The sequence below is a fragment of the Oncorhynchus kisutch genome, linkage group LG3 (assembly GCF_002021735.2).
Source record: "Oncorhynchus kisutch isolate 150728-3 linkage group LG3, Okis_V2, whole genome shotgun sequence".
Classification (NCBI taxonomy): Eukaryota; Metazoa; Chordata; class Actinopteri; order Salmoniformes; family Salmonidae; genus Oncorhynchus; species Oncorhynchus kisutch.
This window is the reverse complement of record NC_034176.2, coordinates 29,924,920-29,948,796: the sequence shown is the minus strand read 5'-3', so window position 1 is coordinate 29,948,796 and position 23,877 is coordinate 29,924,920. Positions and strand designations below refer to the sequence as shown.

Below are 23,877 nucleotides of genomic sequence, written 5' to 3'. Positions count from 1 at the left end.
CTTTGCTAGGATAATTTCGGCTGAATCACCTACAAACATTGACTAGTTTTCATTTCGTTTTTCATTACAATAGTGACTGACTATATAATGATATACAGTAGCACCACCTAGTGGTGAGATCAGACAGCTCTAGTGGAGCAGTAATCCCCCACTTCAATAAATACTATTGTTTCTAATGTGGTCGTTTTTTTCTGGGTAGCACCAGCTAGGCATGTATTAATTCAATATTACATTTGATATTAAATCAATCCACCATTCTTTTTCAGCAACAGTTAAACCTTTTGGGATGTGATTAACTCACCTGTTAGGATGAGGTGAGACGAGGAGATGGCAGGAACAATCCTTTGGACACGGCGTGTCTTTTTGTTGGAGCAAGAGGGCTGGAAGGGTCTGGGCAGGGCGAAGGTCTGGGGGTGTTGTGGGGTGGCGGCAGGTGAGGGTGGCAGGGGCTGGAGGGGTGGTGGTGGAGGTTCCCAGTTTAGGGAGCTGAAGTCAGAGCTGTGACTGAAGGTGGTGGCAGCATCACTGGGTAGAACAGTAGAGGTGGTTGTATGTGTGATGACAGATGAGGGCGGGGAACCGTCCAGGCTTGTGGCATCGTCTAGGGGTGGGGGGGCTACTAGTGTTGGGGTGGCAGCACCCTGGCAGGTCTGGGTGTGCCGCACCGTGGGAAGGGCTGAGGTTTGCATGAGGGAGGAGCCTCCAGCCTGAGCACTAGGGGACACCGGCCCAGAGAACAGAGGCATGTAGTTCTGTACGTAAGAGGGGCTTCCACTGGTTTGATTGGACATGAGGGAGGAGATAGTCAGGGGGGCTGGGGAGGCGATGAGTCTGTGGTCATGACTGACGGACAGGAGGTCAGCTGAGAGGTGCATGGAGGAGAGAAGCTGGCCCTATCAAGTCACAAGGACAAGAGCAAAGATAGCACATTTATAATGTTATCAGCTAGTAAGATGTTGTGAAAACATTGAAGAATAAAAGACAGGTGTGTTAGGTCTGGGGGTGTGTTAGGGTTGAGGTTCACAGGGACCGGGCCAAGGGTTGGGGTTTACCTGGGATTGAGAACTGTTGCTGTGTAGAGGAGTGGCGGATGAGGCAGTGAGGGAAGCAGAGGGGAAGATGGGCTGACGGAGGCTGTGAAATAAGTCTGGAAGAAGAGTCTCTAGGTTAGTTAGAATTAGTATAACATCCACTCTACCCTCATAAGTGTTAGGATATTCCACCTGCTGTATTATACTTACCGTATGAGAGTATCATGGTGCTCCAGGGACCTGTTAAAGAGTTGGTGCACTGTGCAAGTGACATTATTTAGAGAGTTTGTCGCTGTGGCAGAGTGCATTGTCATTACCTTGTAATTGCTCATAGGAGTCCATAAAGTCCAGGTTGGGCTGTAGGGGGATGAGTCCAGGCTGGATCATGTCTGCGTTCCCTGCATGCGCTATGGGGAACATGGATGGGGTGTGAATAACAAACAGCTCTGGTTGGAGGAAGGTTTGGGTGGATCTGAGTAAATAGAAAAAGGCTTGGTGTATGGCAGTGCTATTCAACTGGCGGCCCGCGGGCCAGGCCCTAAATTCTGAACATTAGTAAAAAGAACAGCTGAGACAATCCACCCAAAATCCAATGTTAAGTGCCAAAAGGAGCCCTCGTTCAATATTCTCCATTGGGAGAATCTGTTTTCCTGTAGTCCCAACCATTAAGTGATGTCAGTCAATATCACCCAACATACAAGTTACAGCAAATCAGAGCTGCTAACAGGGGTACAGGGTCTGTTTTCCCACCTATTGGCTCTTTCACCTCAGATGAGATCACTACACTGCCTGATACAGAAGAGCGTGATTTGAGTTTTAAAAAACATCACAGACTCAGTTGTGGCTATCATAAACTTTATCCGATCAACATCTAGCCTGCAACATCGCTTGTTTCGTAGTCTGCTGAGCATCATGATCTACTTTACATACATTTCCCCACATTTTGTTGTGTTACAGACTACATTTTAAAATTGAGAAAATTTTGATTTTGTGTCACTGATCTACATACAAAACCCCATAATGTCAAACTGGAATTATGATTTTAGAAATGTTTACAAATTAATAAAACATTTAAAGCTGAAATGTCTTGAGTCAATACACATTCAATCCTTTTGTTATGGTAAGCCTAAATAGGTTCAGGAGTAAAAATGAGCATAACCACCCTGCAGGCCAGAAGCATACCACCCTGCATCCCACTGCAAGCTTGCCTCTGAAGATAAGCAGGGTTTGTTCTGGTTGGAAGACCAGATGCTGCTAGCAGTGGTGTTGGAGGGCCAGTAGGAGGCACTCTTCTCTGGTCTAAAAAAATATCCCAATGCCCCAGGGCAGTGATTGGGGACATTTCCCTGTTTAGGGCATCATCGCTCAGATTGAATGTTTAACAGGTGGCCTGACTCTCTGTGGTCACTAAAGATCCCATTGCAATTATTGTAAGAGTAGGGGTGTTAACCCCGGTGTCCTGGATAAATTCCCAATCTGACCATCACGGCCAACTAATTATCCCCAGCTTCCAATTGGCTCATTCATCCCCCTCTCCCCTGTAATTATTCCCCAGGTCGTTGCTTTAAATGAGAATGTGTTCAGTCAACTTTCCTGGTAAAAATGTAGAACAATAAATTGCATGTACTCCTTGTTCAATAATGGTGTTTAACGTGATTTTTAAATGACTACCCCATCTCTGTACCCCACACACACACACACACACACACACACACACACACACACACACAATTATCTGTAACGTCCCTCGGTCGAGCAGTGAATATCAAACACAGATTCAACAAAGACCATGTTGGTTTTCCAATGCATCGCAAAGAAAGACACCTATTGGTAGATAGGGGAAAAAAACAGAAAAAAAACAGACATTGAATATCCCTTTGAGCATAGTGCAGTTATGAATGTAACACTTTGGATGGTGTATCAATACACCCAGTGACTACAGATACAGGCGCCTTTCCTAAATCAGTTGCTGGAGAGGAAGGAAACAGCTCAGGGATTTCACCATGAGGTCAATGGTGTTTTTTAAAACAGTTAAGAGTTTAATGGCTGTAATAGGAGATGACTGAGGATGGATAAACAATATTGTAGTTACTCCACAATACTATCATAAATGACAATGAAAAGAAGGAAGCCTGTACAGAATGCAAATATTCCAAAACATGCATCCTGTTGGCAATAAGGCACTAAAGTAACACTGCAAAAAAAATTGCCATAAAAAAAAAAAGATTTTTGCCCTGTGTTACATTTGGGGCAAATCCAACACAACACATCACTGAGTGCCACTATTGAATATTTTCAAGAATGGTGGTGGCTGCATCATGTTTTGGGTATGCTTGTCATCGGCAAGGAGTATGGAGTTTATAAAAAAGTAAAATAAACATAATAGAGCGAAGCATAAGCAAACTTCTAGAGGAAAACTTGGTTCAGTCTGCTTTCCAACAGACAAATGTACCTTTCAGGAGGACAATAACCTAAAACACAAGGCCAAATATACACTGGAGTTGCTTACCAAGATGACATTGAATGTTGCTAAGTGGCCTAGATATTTTTATATATATATATATATTTTACTTAAATCGACTTTAACATCTATGGCAAGACTTCAACCAACTTGACACATTTTTTAAAGAATGGGAAAATATTTTACAATCCAGACAGAGACTTACCCAGAAAGACTCACAGCTGTAATAGCTGCCAAAGGTGATTCTAACATGCATTGACTCAGGGGGGTGAATACCTACTGTATCTAATCAAGATATTAGTGTTTAATTTACCATTAATACAAAAAAATAAAAATGTTAATCTACTTTGACAAAGTATTTTGTGTAATCCATTTAAATCCCACTCCGTAATAACAAAATGTGGAAAATGTCAAAGGGGTGTGAATACTTTCTGAATGCACTGTATCTAGAATAAAAAATCATAGCAGATGTTTGTTTCTTTGTGACATCTTCAATCAATTAAATTTACTTAATTTGGGACTACAGGGGAGGGATAAAACATTTAGTGACATGGTTGGAAAAACAAATTATTTTCAAAAAAAAAGTGTTATGTCACCCCCAAAGTCAATTCCTCCTTTGGCTCTCCTTCTAGTTCTCTGGTGCCAATGACTGGAATGAACTACAAAAATCTCTGAAACTGGAAACACTTATCTCCCTCACTAGCTTTAAGCACCAGCTGTCAGAGCACCTCACAGATTACTGCACCTGTACATAGCCCATCTATAATTTAGCCCAAACAGCTACCTCTTCCCCTACTGTATTTATTTATTTTGCTCCTTTGCACCCCATTATTTCGATTTCTACTTTGCACATTCTTCCACTGCAAATCTACCATTCCAGTGTTTTACTTGCTATATTGTATTTACTTCACCACCATGGCCTTTTTTTTTGTTGCCATTACCTCCCTCATCTCACCTCATTTGCGCACATTGTATATAGACTTATTTTTCTACTGTATTATTGACTATGTTTGTTTTACTCCATGTGTAACTCTGTGTTGTTGTATGTGTCAAACTGCTTTGCTTCATCTTGGCCAGGTCGCAATTGTAAATGAGAACTTGTTCTCTATTTGCCTACCTGGTTAAATAAAAGGTGAAATAAATAATAATATATATTTTTTAAATTCCCCACTGTAAATAACCTTCTTCAAATCTGGCCCCTGTAAGAATATAGTTGATAAGCCCTGGTGTATGGAATGGGATGTTGGTGGTGGGCCCTCACCTATTTCCCTGGGATTGGGCCAGGCCATGGGCTGGTGGGAGGCCAGCGTGGAGAAGAGTGTGTCAGAAAACTCTGACATCAGCACATCCATGTCAAAGAGTGGGTCCATCTCCATGGGGACGGGTGACTCACGGCTCTTGCGAGCAATGCGGCGCCCAGCCATTTCCTCATCCTGATAAAGGGACACACGGAAGGTGTCTGGAAAGACATCCTCAAACAGCGAAAACTGTTCTTCCGGCCCCTTGGGGTGTTCAATATGCAACAAGCCAGCCAGTCAGTTACACAAAAAACATGCAGTGCACATATTATACAGCATAGTCACACAACTAATCTACTTAACAGAGTAAGATAAAACCATTATGAAACATGCACATCGCATACTCAAATTGATTATGCACCAAGCGGTTTGTTTGAAGTAGACCTACTACACTCCCCTACGTATTTTTTGGACAGTGAAGCTGAAACTTTTAATTTGACTCTATACTCTAGCATTTTGGATTTTGAGATACAATGTTTCATGAGGTGACAGTACCTTTTATTTGAGGGCATGCTCATACATATTCTGTTTTACCGTTTAGAAATTAAAGCACTTTATGTCTCTAGTGCCCGCTTTTGAAGGCGTCATAAGTATTTGGAGAAATTCACTTTTGTAATAAAGTAGTCAAAAGTTCAGTATTTGGTCCTATATTCCTAGCACGCATGACTACATCAAGCTTGTGACTCTACAAACTTGTTGGATGCATTTGCAGTTTGTTTACGCTGTGTTTCAGATTATGTTGTGTTCAGTAGAAATTAATGATAAATAATGTAGTGTGTCATTTTTGAGTCACTTTTATTGGAAATAAGAATAGAATATGATTCTGAACACTTCTAGATTAATGTGCATGCTACATTGATTACGGATAATCATGAATGAATCGTGAATAACGATGAGTGAGAAAGTTAGAGGCATAAATAGCATACTCCCTCCAAAAAATGCTAACCTTCCCGGTTATTGGTACTGGTGAGCGGTTAGCATGTCTTGGGGGTATGATCTTCGTGCCTAACTCATTCACGATTCATTCCAGATTTTCTGAAATCATGGTAGTATCCACATGAATGTAGAAGTGTTCAGACACATATTATATTCTTCTTTATAATAAAAGACTACAAAATTACACAATACATTATTTACCATTAATTTATACTGGGCACAACATAATCAAATTTACAACTAACACAAACTGCAAATGCATCCAACAAATTTGTAGAGTCACAAGCTGGATGTAGTCATTGCGTGCTAGAAATATGGGACCAAGTACTAAACTTTGACTACTTTAACACACATAAGTGAATTTGCCCAAATACTACGGGCACTTTCAAATGGGAGAACGAGATGCATAGTGCTTACATTTCTAAACGGTAAAACAGATATGTATGAAAATACCCTCAAATAAAAGGTGACATTCTGTAGTGTTCTGTAAAGTTGATCTCAAATCCAAAATGCTGAAATATAGAGACAAATTAAAAGTTAACTTCACTGTCCAAATAAATACGTAGGAGAGTGAGTGTATGTGTACTCAAAAACAGCATTAGAACACAACCTACAACTTTAATGAATTCATTCTGTGACATTAATAAGCTATTATTTTCCATTTTCACATTAGATTTCAGATGTTGGGATTATTTGGGTGTTAACCTTATTTTCTCTCACACCACTTTGCTATTACCAAATTTGAATAGAGCCAGCATCACACACAAGATCACTTAGATTGCATACCTTGAGAAGGCTTGAGAGATCGTCATCCTTGTGCTTCTGTAACTGTTACAAATTGGAAAATCAATGTTAATTGGCAGATTCGTATATTGAATGAATAACATGAAGTAGAGCATACTACATGTAGGATATTCAACTGGTTGCCTCACGAGCCAGTTAAAGCAACTGACAAGAATCTAAAATAGGCATACTACTGCTTAGTCTTTTGTTTAATTGCGACATAGCGGTACTTAAAAAATATTTTAAAAAATTAATTTTACCCCTTTCTCGTGATATTCAATTGGTAGTTACAGCTGCAACTTCCCTCCTTCGAAACATGACCCTGTCAAGCCGCACTGCTTCTTGACACACTGCTCGCTTAACCCGGAAGCCAGCCGCACCAATGTGTCAGAAGAAACACTGTCCAGCTGACAGCCGAAGTAAGCTTGCAGGCATCCGGCCCGCCACAAGGAGTCGCTAAAGTCGCGATGGGACAAGGAAATCCCGGCCAGCCAAACCCTCCCCTATCCCGGATGATGCTGGGCCAAATGTGTCTCCCGGTCACGGCCAGCTGTGACACAGCCCGGGATCGAACCCGGGTCTGTAGTGATGCCTCAAGCACTGCAACCGTAGACCGCTCCTCTATTCAAGAGGCCTAACATTGTGCTAATTTAATCTAAACACAGAAAAGGCACCATTTCAGGAAATAACTAAATCCATTACTCTACCCTTTTCTTGAAATATGTCCTCCACTTGTGATACTCTCGAATTACAATTTCAATTCTTCTTTTCCAATATTTCCCCTCTGTGGCTATTGCCTACGGAAGATAGAGGGGGAGGGAGAAAAGAACGTGGGAAGAGGTTGACAGAAGAGTGGTAAGCAGTAAGGAGGGGTGAGAGACATGGGTGGGAGTGGAACAGAGGAGAGGGGGGAAAATAATAATATAATTGATAATGAAGAGCGACATGCGAAGGAGCCAAAACGATACGTATGGGATAAAAAAAGTGATCAGAGAGAAGAGTCTGGTTATTAGGGTGAAGCAGCGGTATGGTACTGTTGCCTATATACCCAGCAATCCACTACCCCTCCTTACCTCTGCCGGACGATGGTCCTCCATGTCCACGGTCCCATCCAGAGGAGTAACAAAATGGCAGACAGGGTTCTCTCGCTTCTCCACATCTGTAGAGTAGAACACATGCAAGAGCTACCAGTTGAGTGAAAATAACACACCAGCTTACTAATTATAGAATATACCTAATATAATTGAGAGCAGATATCAATTTACCCAGATTGATTAAATATGATTTGTACACATTAACTGTAGACTATACTTCTCAATCAGAAGGTGATTCAAGTGCCATTCAGTGGCTCTCCAAACCCAACCCTGGATTCCCCTGCACAAGCTAATCCAAGTTAATCCAAAACTTCTTTCAGCAAAGTTAAACCTGGTTGTTACTTCGTTACAACAGTTGGGTTACTGTTTTTAGTGAGAGACAGAATAGAGTATGAGGCCATGTGTGGAGCTCTTACATTGCATGTACCAGGCCCTCCAGATAGCATTGTTGAGCCGGATCTTGTCTCTCCACAGCAACTTCAGGCCTTTGAAGTTCTTCCATTTTGGCGACACCAACTTGCCGCTGAAAAGGCAGAAGACAACACAAGCATCTAAATGACCTACTCAAGCGGCAAAGACGCAGGTTTGCAAACTCAAGAGTGAGGCAAAGACAAGGCAGTGGAGGTTTTAGCATGTTCTATCAATCATGAACAACGTAATGTTCTATTTCACACCGATGCTTGGTGGTTATCATGGGGGAGTGTTGGAAAGATTCAATTAAAAAAATAGACTTGGTTGACTTTCTGTGTAATGAAAAGAAAATGTGTCTCCTTGTCTATGTAACTGACATATTTGGGAAACTAAATGAACTGAAAGCATGCATGCAGGGGAAATACAAAAACATTATATAGATGAGTGACAATCAGTGGATTCAGAGGAAATAATTCTTATTGGAGAGAGTCTTTCAAAAGTGAACCATGCGCCCTTCCCGTGGCGGTGCATGTCACATGCGCTGAATACAACAGCGCATGTGACATACCGTGAAATGCTAACTTACAAGCCATTAACCAACAATGCAGTTAAGAAAAATAAGAGTTAGGAAAATATTAACTAAAAAAAAAATATATACACAATAAAAGAATAATGACGAAGCTATATACAAGGGATTCAGGTAATATATACATGTAGGTAGGGGTAAAGTGACTATGCATTGATAATAAACAGCGAGGAGCAGCAGCGTAAAAACAAATAGTCGGGGAGCCATTTGATTAACAGTTCGGCAGTCTTATGGCTTGGAGGTAGAAACTGTTAAGCAGTCTTTTGGACATAGACTTGGTGCTCTGGTACCGCTTGCCATGTCTATGACTAGGGTGGCTGGAGTCTAACAATTTTTAGGGCCTAGGTGTTCCTTTTGTCCAGGTGGGAAAGGGCAGTGTGGAGAGCAATAGAAGTTGCGTCATCTGTGGATCTGTTGGGGCGGTATGCGAATTGGAATGATCTAGGGTTTCTGGGATTATGGTGTTGATGTGAGCCATGACCAGCCTTTCAAAGCACTTCATGGCTACAGATGTGATTGCTACATGTTGGTAATCATTTAGGCAGGTTACCTTGGTGTTCTTGGGCACAGGGACTAGGGTGCTCTGCTTGAAACATGTAGGTATTACAGACTCGGTCAGAGAAGGGTTGAAAATGTCAGTGAAGACACTTGCCAGTTGGTCAGAGCATACTCTGAGTACAGTATCAGTAAGTGTCCCACACGAGTGATGACTGCTCACCTCCAACGATTAGAAGAACAGTTTGGGACTTACTTCCCAATCCGTTTGACTGTGATCCTGGCTCAGTTGATGTGCCAGTAAGTAAAATCTAACAGTTGATTGAGCTGTCATGTGACTGAATGCTGCAGATAACGTATTTGGCTATTTCAGCCACACTCGTTGCTGACAGGTTTATAAAATTGAGCACTCAGCCATACAATCTCCATAGACAAACATTGGCAGTGGAATGGCCTTGTTGAAAATCACTGAGCTCTTCAGCGTGGCACCATCATAGGATGCCACCTTTCCAAACAGTCAGTTTGTCAAATTTATCCCCGCTAGAGCTGCCCCGGTCAACTGTAAGTGCTGTTATTGTGAAGTGGAAACATCTAGGAGCAACAACGGCTCAACCGCGAAGTGGTAGGGAACACAAGCTCATAGAACGGGAACCACCAAGTGCTGAAGCACTTAGCGAGTAAAAATAATCTGTCCTCAGTTGCAGCAATCACTACGGCAGGAGCTTCAGGAAATGGGTTTCCATGACCAAGCAGCCATACACAAGCCTAAGAACACCATGCACAATGCCAAGAATTGGCTGGAGTGGCGTAAAGCTCGACGCCATTGGACTCTGGAGAAATGGAAACACGTTCTCTGAAGTGATGAATAACGCATCACCATCTGGAAGTCCGATGGAAGAATCTGGGTTTGGCGGATGCATAGTGCCAACTGTAAAGATTTGTGGAGGAGGAATAATGGTCTGGGGCTGTTTTTCAAGGGTCGGGCTAGGCCCCTTAGTTCCAGTGAAGGGAAACCTTAACGGTATAGCATACAATGACATTCAGGATGATTCTGTGCTTCCAATTTTGTGGCAGCAGTTTGGGAAAGCCCTTTCCTGTTTCAGCATGACAATGCCCCCATGCACAAAGCGAGGTCCATACAGAAATTGTTTCTCGAGATCGGTGTGGAAGAACTTGACTGGCCTGCACAGAGCCATGATCTCAACCCCATTGAACACCTTCTGGATGAATTGGAAAGCTGACTTCGAGCCAGGCCTAATCATCCAACATCAGTGCCCGACCTCACTAATGCTCGTGGCTGAATGGAAGCAAGTCCCTGCAGCAATGTTCCAACATCTAGAGGAAAGCCTCCCTAGAAGTGTGGAGGCTATTATAGCAGCAAAAGGGGGACCAACTCCATATTAATGCCCATGATTTTGGAAAGATATGTTTGACGAGGTGTCCACATACTTTCGGTCATGTAGTGTATCTGTGTGAAGCTGGATTCAGTGCTCTCGTCTGCATTAAAACCAAATGTCAATCCAGGTTGGATGTTACAGCAGAGATGAGGCACGCCCTTCGAAAAACGCCCCAACTTTGAGAATCTCCGACTCGACATGCACACCCATCTCATTAGTGCTGGTGAGATAATATACATGTCAGTAATTTGCAATTGACTGTCATAGCCTACGTTTTAATGTGGGGCTATGTGATGGTGATTTGAGAAGACAATCAGAAATACTGTTAGAATGTTTTTCAAATCGACTGCCATAGCCCCAAATAAATAAATAAATTCTCACTTGGTTGGGGTCGGAATCATTTTTCGCTATCAACATAATTTTTTTTATGTAACCATTATTTAACTAGGCAAGTCAATTAAGAGCAAATTCTTATTCACAATGACAGCCTACACCGGTCAAACCCGGACGACGCTGGGCCAATTGTGCGCCACCCTACAGGTAGTGCCCAAAACGGTTTGGGACTCCCTGGCCTAGTATAATCTGTTTACTATAACTAAAAGTGCAGTTCATAGGGTTGAGTCAAACACAGGAAGACAGAGGCCATCAACAGGACAAGAAAAAAACAGGAACAACGGGACATTCATATGTGTAGGACTAACAGGTTGCGCCACAGCAATGGATGTTCCCCCGACAGACATGGTTACGGTGAGTGTGTAGTTGGTCGCTCTACACAGACGGGTTTCCTCACACAACGCTCCAGCTTACACTTCTGTAGAAGTTCCCATTTCAGAACGCGCGTCACCGGTGACATGACTGCCATATCCGCTTGTTGCCTTATTTAAATATGAGCACAATTCCTGCCCGGGAACTATCTTTCCCCTTTTGAACTTTCAATGAGAATCTGGGGAAATATGCTATGTTGGATTGACATTAAAGGTTGCCCAATGGCCCGGGGTAGGTAAACTGTGGATGCCCGGTCGGGAAAGGTACAATTTTGTCACAAAGACAACCTTTATTTCACATTGATTCTAGTGTTCCATTTGTTTAAAACAACAAACATTAAACCAAGGCCAAGTGCCTCACTCACTCAATTCTGATCAGACCATTCCCTCTAGTCTATTCACAGGCGTGCTGAACACAAAAGATCCCATTAGGCCTGTAGAAATACTGCCTATAAAACGTATCTAACTGATGGGATACACAAACAAAACTATAGACAAGCTACATTCCTTGCTTAAATCACACAGCTTTATCACAAATTCATTTAGAATTGGTTACAACAGCCCTACACCTAGGCAGGTTCCAGACTGAAACGTGCAACAAAAACATTGTTTTGGTAAAAGGCAGAGTATTTCTTTCTGAATCATTAGTCTACTTTGTTACATTTTTAACAAAAGCCTGCACACCAAGTTTAAACTAAACAAATCAAACACAAGGTAAACAAATGTACACCCATGGAATGTGGGTGACGTATGGTTAAATATGGGAATTTTAGCTTTCTAATGTTGTTAACGGTTTGTCTCAACTCGCAATATTCAGGGAAAAACACCCTGTTAAATCGGGAGTAAACGGTGAACAGCGACGAAGTTGCACCTGGGCTTAGGAGTGTTTTAACAACGCATCTTTCCAACGGCCGAAGACTTAACATACGTTTGTCAAAACACCTTCCAGAGAACGTTTGTTAAATGCGTCGTTGAAGCATGTGTCGATACTGAAAAATAGGCAGCGCTTCTCTCGGATCACCTTTCTACACTGCACAAAAATATAAACGCAACATGTGAAGTGTTGGTCCCATGTTTCATGAAATTAAAGATCCCAGAAATGTTCCAAATGCACAAAAAACGTATTTCTCTCGAATTTGGTTTACATCTCTGTTAGTGTCAATTTCTTCTTTGCCAAGATATGCCACACCTGTCAGGTGGACGGTTTATCAAAAAGCTGATTATACAACCAGATCATGCCTCCCAAGTTGCGCAGTGGTCAAATGCACTGCATCGCAGTTCTTGGGGCGTCACTACAGACACGGGTTCGATCCCAGGCTGTGCCACAGCCGGCCATCCATCACAGCCCACGGGTATGGAGTCGTGTGGGCGAGCAGGTTTGCTGATGTCAATGTTGTGAACAGAGTGCCCCATGGTGGCAGTGGGGTTATGGTATGGGCAGGCATAAGCTACGGACAACAAAAACAATTGCATTTTATCAATAACATTTTGAATGCACAGAGATACGGTGACGAGATCCTGAGGCCCATTTTGAGGTCCATTTTTGTTAAGATATCTGTGACCAACAGATACATATCTGTATTCCAAGTCATGTGAAATCCATTGGATAATTTATTTAAATTGACTGATTTCCTTACATGAACTGTCACTGAGCAAAAAAAATGTTGTGTTTATGTTTTTGTTCAGTATATATTAAAATCTTACCTTAACATTAGAATTCTTTCACAATACTGAGAATGGATCAGCTCCTAGAGAGATATTACCACCCATGACTGCAAATAAAGGAGGGTTATTCTAATGCCTACCCAATAATAATGCACTAAAATCCCAGATTTGGTACAAAATTGTCCACATGCTGTTAGGCCTACACATTAAATATATTGAGGAAAATATTACAGAAAGTAGCCTACAATTAACCAAATATAACTCAATTGATTTAACATGAAATTGATTTAAATGGGACTTAAATATATAGGCCTATATAGCCTATACTGTATTTATCTGAAACGTATTTTTATCCTTTGCTTATTTGTAGCCTAGTCAACATCATTCTGAAGTTATCGACAGTCAGAGAGACAGACAAACATCTTGATTCTGTGTTTAGCGTATATCTTCGTTAGATGCAAAAAACATCTAACGACACACTTAGCTGGTTCGTATTGCCTCGGAGGCCAGGTTGGGGCTGGTTCTATGAGAGGTCTGAGGCAAATGACGAGCGTTTTCAAGGGCAACTTTTCTAACAAAGGTTTTGGGAAACAGCTTGGAGATTTAACGTAGCTCCTACGAAGGTTCTAACGATGAACTTAGTCATAAGATGCTTTTGGGAAACCAGGCCCTGTTTCGGTAGCGCGAGTCGCAGCTCAAGTGGCGCTTGCAGTCCATCATTTAGCAAATCACCTCGCAACTCTAGCAAGTGTTTTTCAGTTTAAATTACCTAGACTCTATTTAGTATGTATTTTGCATATAAATGGGATGAAAGGTATTTTTTTATCCCCTGACAAGTGAACTGAAACTATTAATGAGTCAAGGATATGTCCTTCCACTTAAGCCAAGTTGATGTGTACAAAGCCACCTGAGCCGGATGCCCGTATCACCCATCCACTTGGCTACATGTCAACAAATGTAGCCACTAGCCACTGCATTGGAGATTCCTGGGGACACCAGGCTTAAAAACTCTCCATCTATGACAGCCTAGGTGAGGACACTTGATGCTCCGGACGCCCTACCCCAACCCCCCCAAGTTGCAAAGGCAACACTTTGCGGGTGGGTGATGTCCGTGTAGGAGGTGGGCGTCAGGAGCAACAAGTGTCCTCACATGGGCTGTCATAGATGGAGAGGACATTTGTAGATTTGAAGATGCACCCAGCCAATGTGAAACTACTATGAGTTTTTTTATTTTTTTTATTTCACCTTTATTTAACCAGGTAGGCTAGTTGAGAACAAGTTCTCATTTGCAACTGCGACCTGGCCAAGATAAAGCATAGCAGTGTGAGCAGACAACACAGAGTTACACATGGAGTAAACAATTAACAAGTCAATAACACAGTAGAAACCAAAGGGGGAGTCTATATACAATGTGTGCAAAAGGCATGAGGAGGTAGGCAAATAATTACAATTTTGCAGATTAACACTGGAGTGATGAATGATCAGATGGTCATGTACAGGTAGAGATATTGGTGTGCAAAAGAGCAGAAAAGTAAATAAATAAAAACAGTATGGGGATGAGGTAGGTGAAAAAGGGTGGGCTATTTACCAATAGACTATGTACAGCTGCAGCGATCGGTTAGCTGCTCAGATAGCTGATGTTTGAAGTTGGTGAGGGAGATAAAAGTCTCCAACTTCAGCGATTTTTGCAATTCGTTCCAGTCACAGGCAGCAGAGTACTGGAACGAAAGGCGGCCAAATGAGGTGTTGGCTTTAGGGATGATCAGTGAGATACACCTGCTGGAGCGCGTGCTACGGATGGGTGTTGCCATCGTGACCAGTGAGCTGAGATAAGGTGGAGCTTTACCTAGCATGGACTTGTAGATGACCTGGAGCCAGTGGGTGAAAAAGGTTGGCAGAATCGTTGTGGTTCCTTAAACTGGGCCAGTCTACCAGTCATGTGCATCTTCAAACGCAGTGTAATAAAAAAAAAAAAGAGGAGTGAGTTTGATTTTATGGTGGACTCTTCAGGCGCTGTCCTACGGTGTAGCAAAACAGAGTGTACCTGGACCGTCTACATTGCAGTACACTTTTGTTGCTCTAAGAGAGAGCCAAAGTGCTAAAGGAATCCAGATTATCGTGCATGTAGTAAAGGGTGTGGTTCACTAGAGATAAACGGTCAAGCAGCGCTTACCTGACGTCACTGAGGGATGACCTTAGCTTGACATCACTGAGGGATGACCTTAGATTATGAGAATGAAAGCACAAAAAAATGCTGTTGATTTAATTGGCCAAGTTTGTGTTATGTACCTGCACCATGGCCCTACCACCTACATTTAGTTCAGGTTCTGAACATCTGTCATTGTTCTCTACATTCCACTAAACCTAGTCTGCCGTAAAACTAGAGCAAAGGTTGCGGGATGTGCGATGGTGCCCATCCTTGGCAAGAAGAGAGCTGTAAAGGAATGCAATCTCCCTTGCACAGGTGTCATATCATGTGTTGACATGGGTTGAGGGTGTTCTGAGAAGGAGCAACACCGACTTTTATTGCAAAACCCCTGTCAGCAAAGTGGTGCTCAGGCTGTTTGCATTGCCTGGGCATCTGGTGTGAAGTGTCCTCTCCACACTCAGCACATCAAGCATGGCTAAACATCGGGCTGTAAAATCCCAACAATCCAGGGTCCATTCTCTCAGCGAAACAGGGTGTGTATATGTCTGTCTGTGTATGGCACTAGACAAAAGACGGCATCTGAGTGATTCCTTATAAAATGCAGGATTTTTTCCCCTCATTTTGTCTGTCATAGTTGAAGTGTACATATGATGAAAATTACAGGCCTCTCTCATCTTTTTAAGTGGGAGAACTTGCACAATTGGTGACTGACTAAATACTTTTTTGCCCCACTGTATATAGCGAAGGTACATGACGTAATGACGCCACGTAAAATTTTGCTCAATACATTCAACACAGCATTCCTAAACTAGCCCAAACGTCTGCTGTGTGGATCGATCAGTCAACAAAGTCAAGCAGTCAACAAGTCAAGCAGTCATTTGAAAGAGTAACAACATTTCAGCAAGACAACTCAAAGGCGAAATCCATTAAAGCCAAGATAATGGAATTCATTGCTCTTGACAATCCACCGTTCTCCATCGTTGGTGATGTTGGCTTTCGCCGACTGGTCGGGCACCGGTTAACACTACCAAGTGTGCTATGTTGCCTTACCGGAATTACACAGTAATAGCGTCACTGCTATTAGCTTCACGACATACATACTATGAAACACCATTTGGGTCTTTGTGTGTCAAAAAAGATACACTAGCACTGTCAAAGCTGTACAAAAGAGTCAGCAAACATGCAAACACTGGTTATGAAAGATGTGTTTACAATACAGCATTGGTTATCAAGCATAATTTGTTCAACCGCAACTTCTGGGGTAGCTAGCATTACCTAGTCAGCCTGAAAACAATGACCAGTAGAAACTGCAGTCATTTTCATTATTCTGGGCAATGATTTAGGAATCTTTGTGAGTACGTATTAGCTAGGATGCCACTTGTTATTCGTCTATTGAAATTAAACTTCAGTTCATGAAAATAAATAGCTAGCCAGCTACTTAACCCTATTGCCCAAAGCTAACGTTATAAGCAGCCAGCTAGCTTCATCCGGCTAGTGAGGCTCGACAGGAGCGGGTTATGTGTTGTAAAGCTAGCCACAATAAGGATTAGCCACAATAGTGGAATTTGCGGTTCACCTTCAAAATAAAATAATGTCATTAAAAGTGATGCAAATTAATAAAAATAGAATTATGCCATACTTTTACTTTGAAGGCTAACCGCAATGTCCACTATTGCGGCTAATCCTTATTGTAGCTAGCTTCACATAGATGGGGCCGAACACCATTAATCAAGTAAGAACTGTCTTATAAATTAGGGTTATTTTAGATGACACCTAGCTATATAGTTAGCTAGCTAACTATATAGCTACTGAAACAGATTGTCGTTTTTCTATGTTTTTGAGGAAGGTGATTGTTTGCATCCATGAGCAACCTAGCTTTTTTTATGATCAGCATTGTAGGTGCGCGAGACAACTTTACCAGCACATTAGCATACATATCGATGAATCGCTGTGACATATCAAATATGAGTGAGTGTAATCAATGTGTAATAACTACTTAAAACATTTATGAACGTTAAATTATTATGTGATGTACAGTCATATTCAGGTCCTGATTGGTAAAATAATGTTATTTGACACGTCAAATAGTGTTAAATAGTATATTTTTTGACACGCAAAGGGTGTTCCATAGAAATCCTGGATGAGATTCAAACGACTGAACAGATGAACAACTAAACAGCACAGTACGTAAATTAAATAAATACAGTTGAAGTCAGAAGTTTACATACACTTAGGTTGGAGTCATTAAAACCTGTTTGCAACCACTCCACAAATTTCTGCTGCCGCCCCGTGATTCACTTTTGGGATGTGTTCTTTGGCTTGCAAGCTTCCCCCTTTGTCCTCCAAACATAATGATGGTCAAACAGTTCTATTTTTGTTTCATCAGACCAGAGGACATTTCTCCAAAAAGTACGATCTTTGTCCCCACGTGCAGTTGCAAACTGTCATCTGGCTTTTTTATGGCGGTTCTGGAGCAGTGGCTTCTTCCTTGCTGAGCGGCCTTTCAGGTTATGTCGACATAGGACTCGTTTTACTGTGGATATAGATACTTCTGTACCTGTTTCCTCCAGCATCTTCACAAGATCCGTTGAGGTTGTTATTTTCGCACCAAAGTAAGCTCATCTCTAGGAGACAGAATGCATCTCCTTCATGAGCGGTATGATGGCTGCGTGGTCCCATGGTGTTTATACTTGCGTAGTATTGTTTGTACAGATGAACGTGATACCGTCGGGCGTTTGGAAATTGCTCCCAAGGATGAACCAGACTTGTGAAGGTCTACAATTCTTGGCAGATTTCTTTTAATTTTCCCATGATGTCAAGCAAAGAGGCGCTGAGTTTGAAGGTAGGCCTTGAAATACATCCACAGGTACACCTCCAATTGACTCAAATTATGTCAATCAGAAGCTTCTAAAGCCATGACATCATTTTCTGGAATTTTCCAAGCTGTTTAAAGGCAGTCAATTTAGTGTATGTAAAATTCTGACACACTGGATATGTGCCACAGTAAAGTATAAGTGAAATAATCTGTCTATAAACAATTGTTGGAAAAATTACTTATGTCATGTACACAGTAGACATCCTAACCTACTTGCCAAAACTAAAGCTTGTTAACAAGAAATTTGTGGAATGGTTGCAAAACGAGTTTCAATGACTCTAACCTAAGTGTATGTAAACTTCCGACATCAACTGTGCACACATACATACACACATATTTATATTTTATTTCACCCTTATTTAACCAGGTAGGCTAGTGGAGACCAAGTTCTCATTTATAACTGCGACCTAGCCAAGATAAAGCAAAGCAGTGCGACACAAACAACAACACAGAGTTAAACATGGAATAAACAAACAGTCAATAAACAGTAGGAAAAAGTCTATACACAGTGTGTGCAAATTAGGTAGGATAAGGGAGGTAAGGCAATAAATAGGCCATAATGGCGAAATAATTACAATATAGCAATTAAACACTGGAGTGATAGGTGCAGGCAGGGATAGGTTGAAGAGCATGCATTTAGTTTTACTTGCATTTAAGAGCAGTTGGAGGTCACGGAAAGAGAGTTGTATGGCATTGAAGCTCGTTTGAAGGTTGGTTAATACAGTGTCCAAAGAAGGGCCAGAAGTTTACAGAATGGTGTCGTCTGCGTAGAGTTGGATCAGAGAATCACCAGCAGCAAGAGCGACATCATTGATGTATACAGAGAAAAGAGTCGGCCCGAGGATTGAACCCTGTGGCACACCCATAGAGACTGCCAGAGGTCCGGACAACAGGCCCTCCGATTTGACACACTGAACTCTGTCTGAGAAGTAGTTAGTGAACCAGGCGAGGAAGTCATTACAAAAACCAAGGCTGTTGAGTCTGCTGATAAGAATGTGGTGATTGACAGAATTGAAAGCCTTGGCCAGGTTGATGAATACAGCTGCACAGTACTGTCTCTTATCAATGGCGGTTATGATATCGTTTAGGACCTTGAGCGTGGTTGAGGATCACCCATGGCTAGCTCGGAAACCAGATTGCATAGCAGAGAAGTTACGGTGGGATTCGAAATGGTCGGTGATCTGTATGTTAACTTGGCTTTCGAAGACCTTAGAAAGACAGGGTAGGATAGATATAGGTCTGTAGCAGTTTGGGTCTAGAGTGTCTTCCACTTTGAAGAGGGGGATGACCGCGGCAGCTTTCCAATCTTTGGAAATCTCAGACGATAAGAAAGAGAGGTTGAACAGGCTGGTAATAGAGGTTGCAACAATTCCGGCTGATATTTTTAGAAAGAGAGGGTCCAAATTGTCTAGCCGGGCTGATTTGTAGAGCTGATTTTGGGAGGAGCTGGGAGGAGGTGCTCTTATTCTGCTCTTATTCTCCATGGACTTTACAGTGTCCCAGAACTTTTGGGTTTTTGCTACAGGATGCAAATTTCTGCTTGAAAAAGCTAGCCTTTGCTTTCCTAACTGCCTATGTATATTGGTTCTTAACTTCCCTGAAAAGTTGCATGTCAGGGGGGCTATTTGATGCTAATGCAGTACGCCACAGGATGTTTTTGTGCTGGTCAAGGGCAGTCAGGTCTGGAGTGAACCAAGGGCTATATCTGTTCCTGGTTCTAAATTTTTTTGAACGGGGCATGCTTATTTAAGATGGTGACGAAGGCACTTTTAAAGAATAACCAGGCATCCTCTACTGATGGAATGAGGTCAATATCCTTCCAGGATACCCAGGGCAGGTTAATTAGAAAGGCCTGCTCGCTGAAGTGTTTTAGGGAGCGTTTGACAGCGATTAGGGGTGATCGTTTGACCGCAGACCCATTACGGACGCAGGCAATGATGCAGTGATCGCTGAGATCCTGGTTGAAGACAGCAGAGGTGTATTTGGAGGGCAGGTTGGTTAGGATGATATCTAGGAGGGTGCCTGTGTTTACGGATTTGGGGTTGTACGTGGTAGGTTTATTGATCATTTGTGTGAGAGATTGAGGGCATCAAGTTTAGATTGCAGGATGGCCGGGGTGTTATGCATGTCCCAGTTTAGGTCACCTCACAGCACAAGCTCTGAAGCTAGATGGGGGGCAATCAATTCACATATGGTGTCCAGGGTACAGCTGGGGGCAGAAGGTGATCTATAGCAAGCGGCAATGGTGAGAGACTTGTTTCTGGAAAGGTGGACTTTTAAAAGTAGAAGATCAAATGATTTGGGCACAGACCTGGATAGTAAGACATTACTATGCAGACTAACTCCGCCCCCTTTGGCAGTTCTATCTTGTCGGAAAATGGTATAGTTAGGGATGGAAATTTCAGGGTTTTTGGTGGTCTTCCTAAACCTGGAGTCACAGCTAGGACATCCAGGTAGGCAGAGTGTGCTAAAGCAGTGAATAAAACAAACTTAGGGAGGAGGCTTCTGATGTTAACATGCATGAAACCAAGGATTTTACAGTTACAGAAGTCAACAAATGAGAGTGCCTGGGGAATGGGAGTGGAGCTAGGCACAGCAGGGCCTGGATTAACCGCGACATCACCAGAGGAACAGAGGAGTAGGATAGGAGTATGGCTAAAGGCTATAAGAACTGGTCGTCTAGTACATTCGGAACAGAGTAAAAGGTGCAGGTTTCTGGGCACGATAGAATAGATTCAAGGCATAATGTACAGACAAAGGTATGGTAGGATGTGAATACAGTGGAGGTAAACCTATGCATTGAGTGACGATGAGAGCGATATTGTCTCTAGAAACATAATTTAAACTAGGTGAGGTCACCGCATGTGTTGAGAGGTGGAACTAAAGGGTTAACTAAAGCATATTGAGTAGAGCTAGAGGCTCTACAGTGAAATAAGGAAATAATTACTAACCAAAACTGTAATGGACAAGGCATATTGACATTTGTGAGACACATGCGTAGCCGAGTGATCATAGGGTCCAGTGAGTAGCTCGGCGGGCCAGGGCTAGCAAGCTAGCAGAAGGGCCTTAGAGTGACATCATGACGGAAGAAGTCTGTTGTAGCCCCCTCGTGCTGTTATGTCAGCAGACCAGTCGTCATGGATCAGCAGGGCTTCGTGTGGTAAAAAGGTCAGATTTGCTCTGGTTTGAGTCACGCTGTGCAGACTGCCGAGAGTTCTCTGGCCTAAAGGTAGCTGATGACCGCTAGCAGTGGCTAGCTAGTTAGCTGGCTAGCTTCTGTTGCGGTTTCCTGTTCAAAAGTAAAGAAAATAGCAGATCCATACCACATTGATTGAGGCGGATTGCAGGAGACTATGTTGAAGTTTGAGGTTAAGAAAAATATTTTTTAATATATGCGTAGAAAAAAAGATAGAAAAGATATATACACGGGACACGACAAGAACAGGACAAAAGACGTCTGACTGCTACGCCATCTTCGATTAGACACACACACGTATAGTTTTCCAGAGTGGGATCTCTGCTAGTTTGAAAATTATGGCCGCAAATGTTCCATTATATTGACCAGATACTCAATTGGCCGCTCTAACAATGAAAATAAATGTCTTAAAAATGGAAAGTAATCGGGAGGTGGCATCAGGTGGGAGTATTATATTCAAAGAAAGGGCAGATACGCGTGTGAATCACAACGGTCTTTGCTATTTGGGATCTTTGGGACGTCCCTACCCCATTGAAGTTGCCATTTAAATTGGTTTAGGTGCCGGATAGGGTTATGGTTAGGATTTTGGGGTAGCGACGTCAAAAAGATCCGGATTGCAACCTCAGGCACAATTCTGATAGTGTTTTTTCTCAAAGTTGCTGGGATTTCGGCCGAGTTACCTTCTGTGTACAAAAATAGTTTTCTTCCAATAGCCCTACGTCAGATTATTAGAGTGGGTTTAAATATGACTTCATATTTCAACAGTTTAAAAAAATAACGGAAGGTTATGCTGATAGGTAGTGCCTAATGCGGTGTAACTGTCAAACTGTTATGCAAAGTTATCCAGACCAGACCTGCAAGTAGGACAGGACAATATACTGCAACAACAGACAACTGATATTGGGACCGCTGCACAACACATAATATTTAACAAATTCCGAATATTTGCCTGGCTACCCAGCCACATCGTTCCGAACAAACGCCACGCCCAGGATAGATATAACTGAACTAAATTCAGTAAGTAGCCTGGCAAGCCTAATAGCTTCTCATCTGACATTGACAGACACTACATGTGAAGGAGCTGCATCGAATTATTACATTTAAAGCATTAATTAGATTATGGTTGTTGTATGCCACTATACTGTAGCCTGTGTTTAAGAAATTTAGACCCGTGACTTCAGCTACACCCAATGCTTTGGGCGTGGGATCAAATACTCGAGAGACACTGGAAAAGGAAATGCTCGTCCAACTTGTTGTGATTCGCTTAGAAAATAAAACCACTTAGATAGTTGTCATTGGTCGAGTTCGTTTTGCATGTCCCGGTGCACCGCGTGATTTTAGTCGAGCTCACTTTGCGTTCCCGGTGCACCGCGTGAGCGGAGTTTATCTTTTGAGGCTAGTCCATTGGTCTTTAAACACATCTCTACTCAACCGGAGCACCGGGCCATGCAAAACAAACTTCCCCATTCGGTAGCTGGGTTTGGACAACGCATATTTTTAACACAGTCCAATATGTAGCCAATTCAATTAATGCCACCGCAGTAAAGCAATGCTTGAAAGCTAGGTAACTATCTAGTTAGCACACGTTAAATTGATTGACGACGAGAATCAACCAATACACAAACCTGTATGCAAGGGTCATGCATTCGAAAAGTTTTGTCAACGACGCGTCAATGGAGAGATGTGATGTACACTTCTTCCCGAAGTGATACGTCCGACAGGTTTGTTTGTTGACTGTGTCGAAATCGTAACCTTTTCTTGGTGGGTGTTCAATGTGCGGCGAGGACACCATGAAGTGACCACTGTGGATTATCTGCGACTCGCGTCCATCCGACTTCTTGAAACCAATGTGAGACTCCTCCGTGTCCGAGTCATCGTCCTGCTCCTGCTTGATACTCACTGTGGGGCTTCGGTATTGTATTTCCCTGGTGGTAGCCATGTCTTACTTATTTAGCTAGCTAACGTTAGTTCTTCTGGAATTCTTTGCTAACGTTAGCTGTTCTCATAGCTAGTAGTTGCGAGTTAAAATAAAGTTATTCATACATGTTACTTTGCTCTTTCGAATACATTTTCCAGTTTTGCTCCACCCTTTGAGAAACGTTGCATTGTTGGCAGCCACTGCCAGTCTTTTCAGTATCCTATTTTGCTAGCTATATATAGCTTGCTTACAGCTAACAAAAGTGTTGTTGGTATCGAAGTATTTCCAGTGAAGCTAAAGGGACTAACTGTTGCGCCGTCATGTCTGCCAACGTGATTGGCTGGAGTATCACAGAAACACCCTGCACTCGAGCTGCAGGCTCAAAATAACTTCCGACGTAGAGAGTAGTCGTCTTCGTGTGGTAGACGCTTTGTTCCATATTGCACCGTTTCCCAGTTGGGAAAGTGCATTGTATATTTGTTTACGAAAAATGGTAAAGGAAATTGAAGCGCCATAATCCTATACATACCACTATGCCCAACACACATTCCCACTACTTTGGCCAAACAGATCCCACACCAGGCCTGGGAGGTTAGACCGCCTTCTCTCAATGCCCCCTGCAGTTCTTCAGCACAAATCTCATACCCTAGAACATCTCTGCTGCTGTTGCTACTACCAATTCAATCTTCTGAGATTACCTTCCCCTCATTGTGGTAGAATTAATGACCATAACAGCAACAAGCTAACTACTACCCACAGGGCTCCAATCAACAAGGCCTACTACTCACAGGGCTCAAATCTCTCACTAGCACAATACA

General features: G+C 42.4%; 1 protein-coding gene across 5 annotated transcripts in view; it reads right to left on the bottom strand.

The window, feature by feature from the left end:
• The window catches only part of LOC109879938 (MLX-interacting protein-like), a 45,681-nt gene extending 22,040 nt beyond the window's left edge, over positions 1–23,641 (bottom strand). For 2 of the 5 annotated variants that reach the window (XM_031820572.1, XM_020472145.2), the window contains exons 1-9: positions 22,767–23,641; positions 8,020–8,126; positions 7,583–7,668; positions 7,217–7,306; positions 6,513–6,554; positions 4,754–4,994; positions 1,349–1,438; positions 1,053–1,147; positions 302–893 (exon numbers count right to left, since the gene is read on the bottom strand). In XM_031820572.1, the coding sequence (XP_031676432.1) occupies positions 302–893; positions 1,053–1,147; positions 1,349–1,438; positions 4,754–4,994; positions 6,513–6,554; positions 7,217–7,306; positions 7,583–7,668; positions 8,020–8,126; positions 22,767–23,080 (1,657 nt within the window). In that variant the 5' untranslated portion in view covers positions 23,081–23,641. The remainder of the gene's footprint in view (positions 1–301; positions 894–1,052; positions 1,148–1,348; positions 1,439–4,753; positions 4,995–6,512; positions 6,555–7,216; positions 7,307–7,582; positions 7,669–8,019; positions 8,127–22,766) is intronic. The other 3 variants (XM_020472152.2, XM_031820551.1, XM_020472159.2) reach the window with 3 other exon arrangements.
• Between the last annotated feature and the right edge of the window lie 236 nt (positions 23,642–23,877).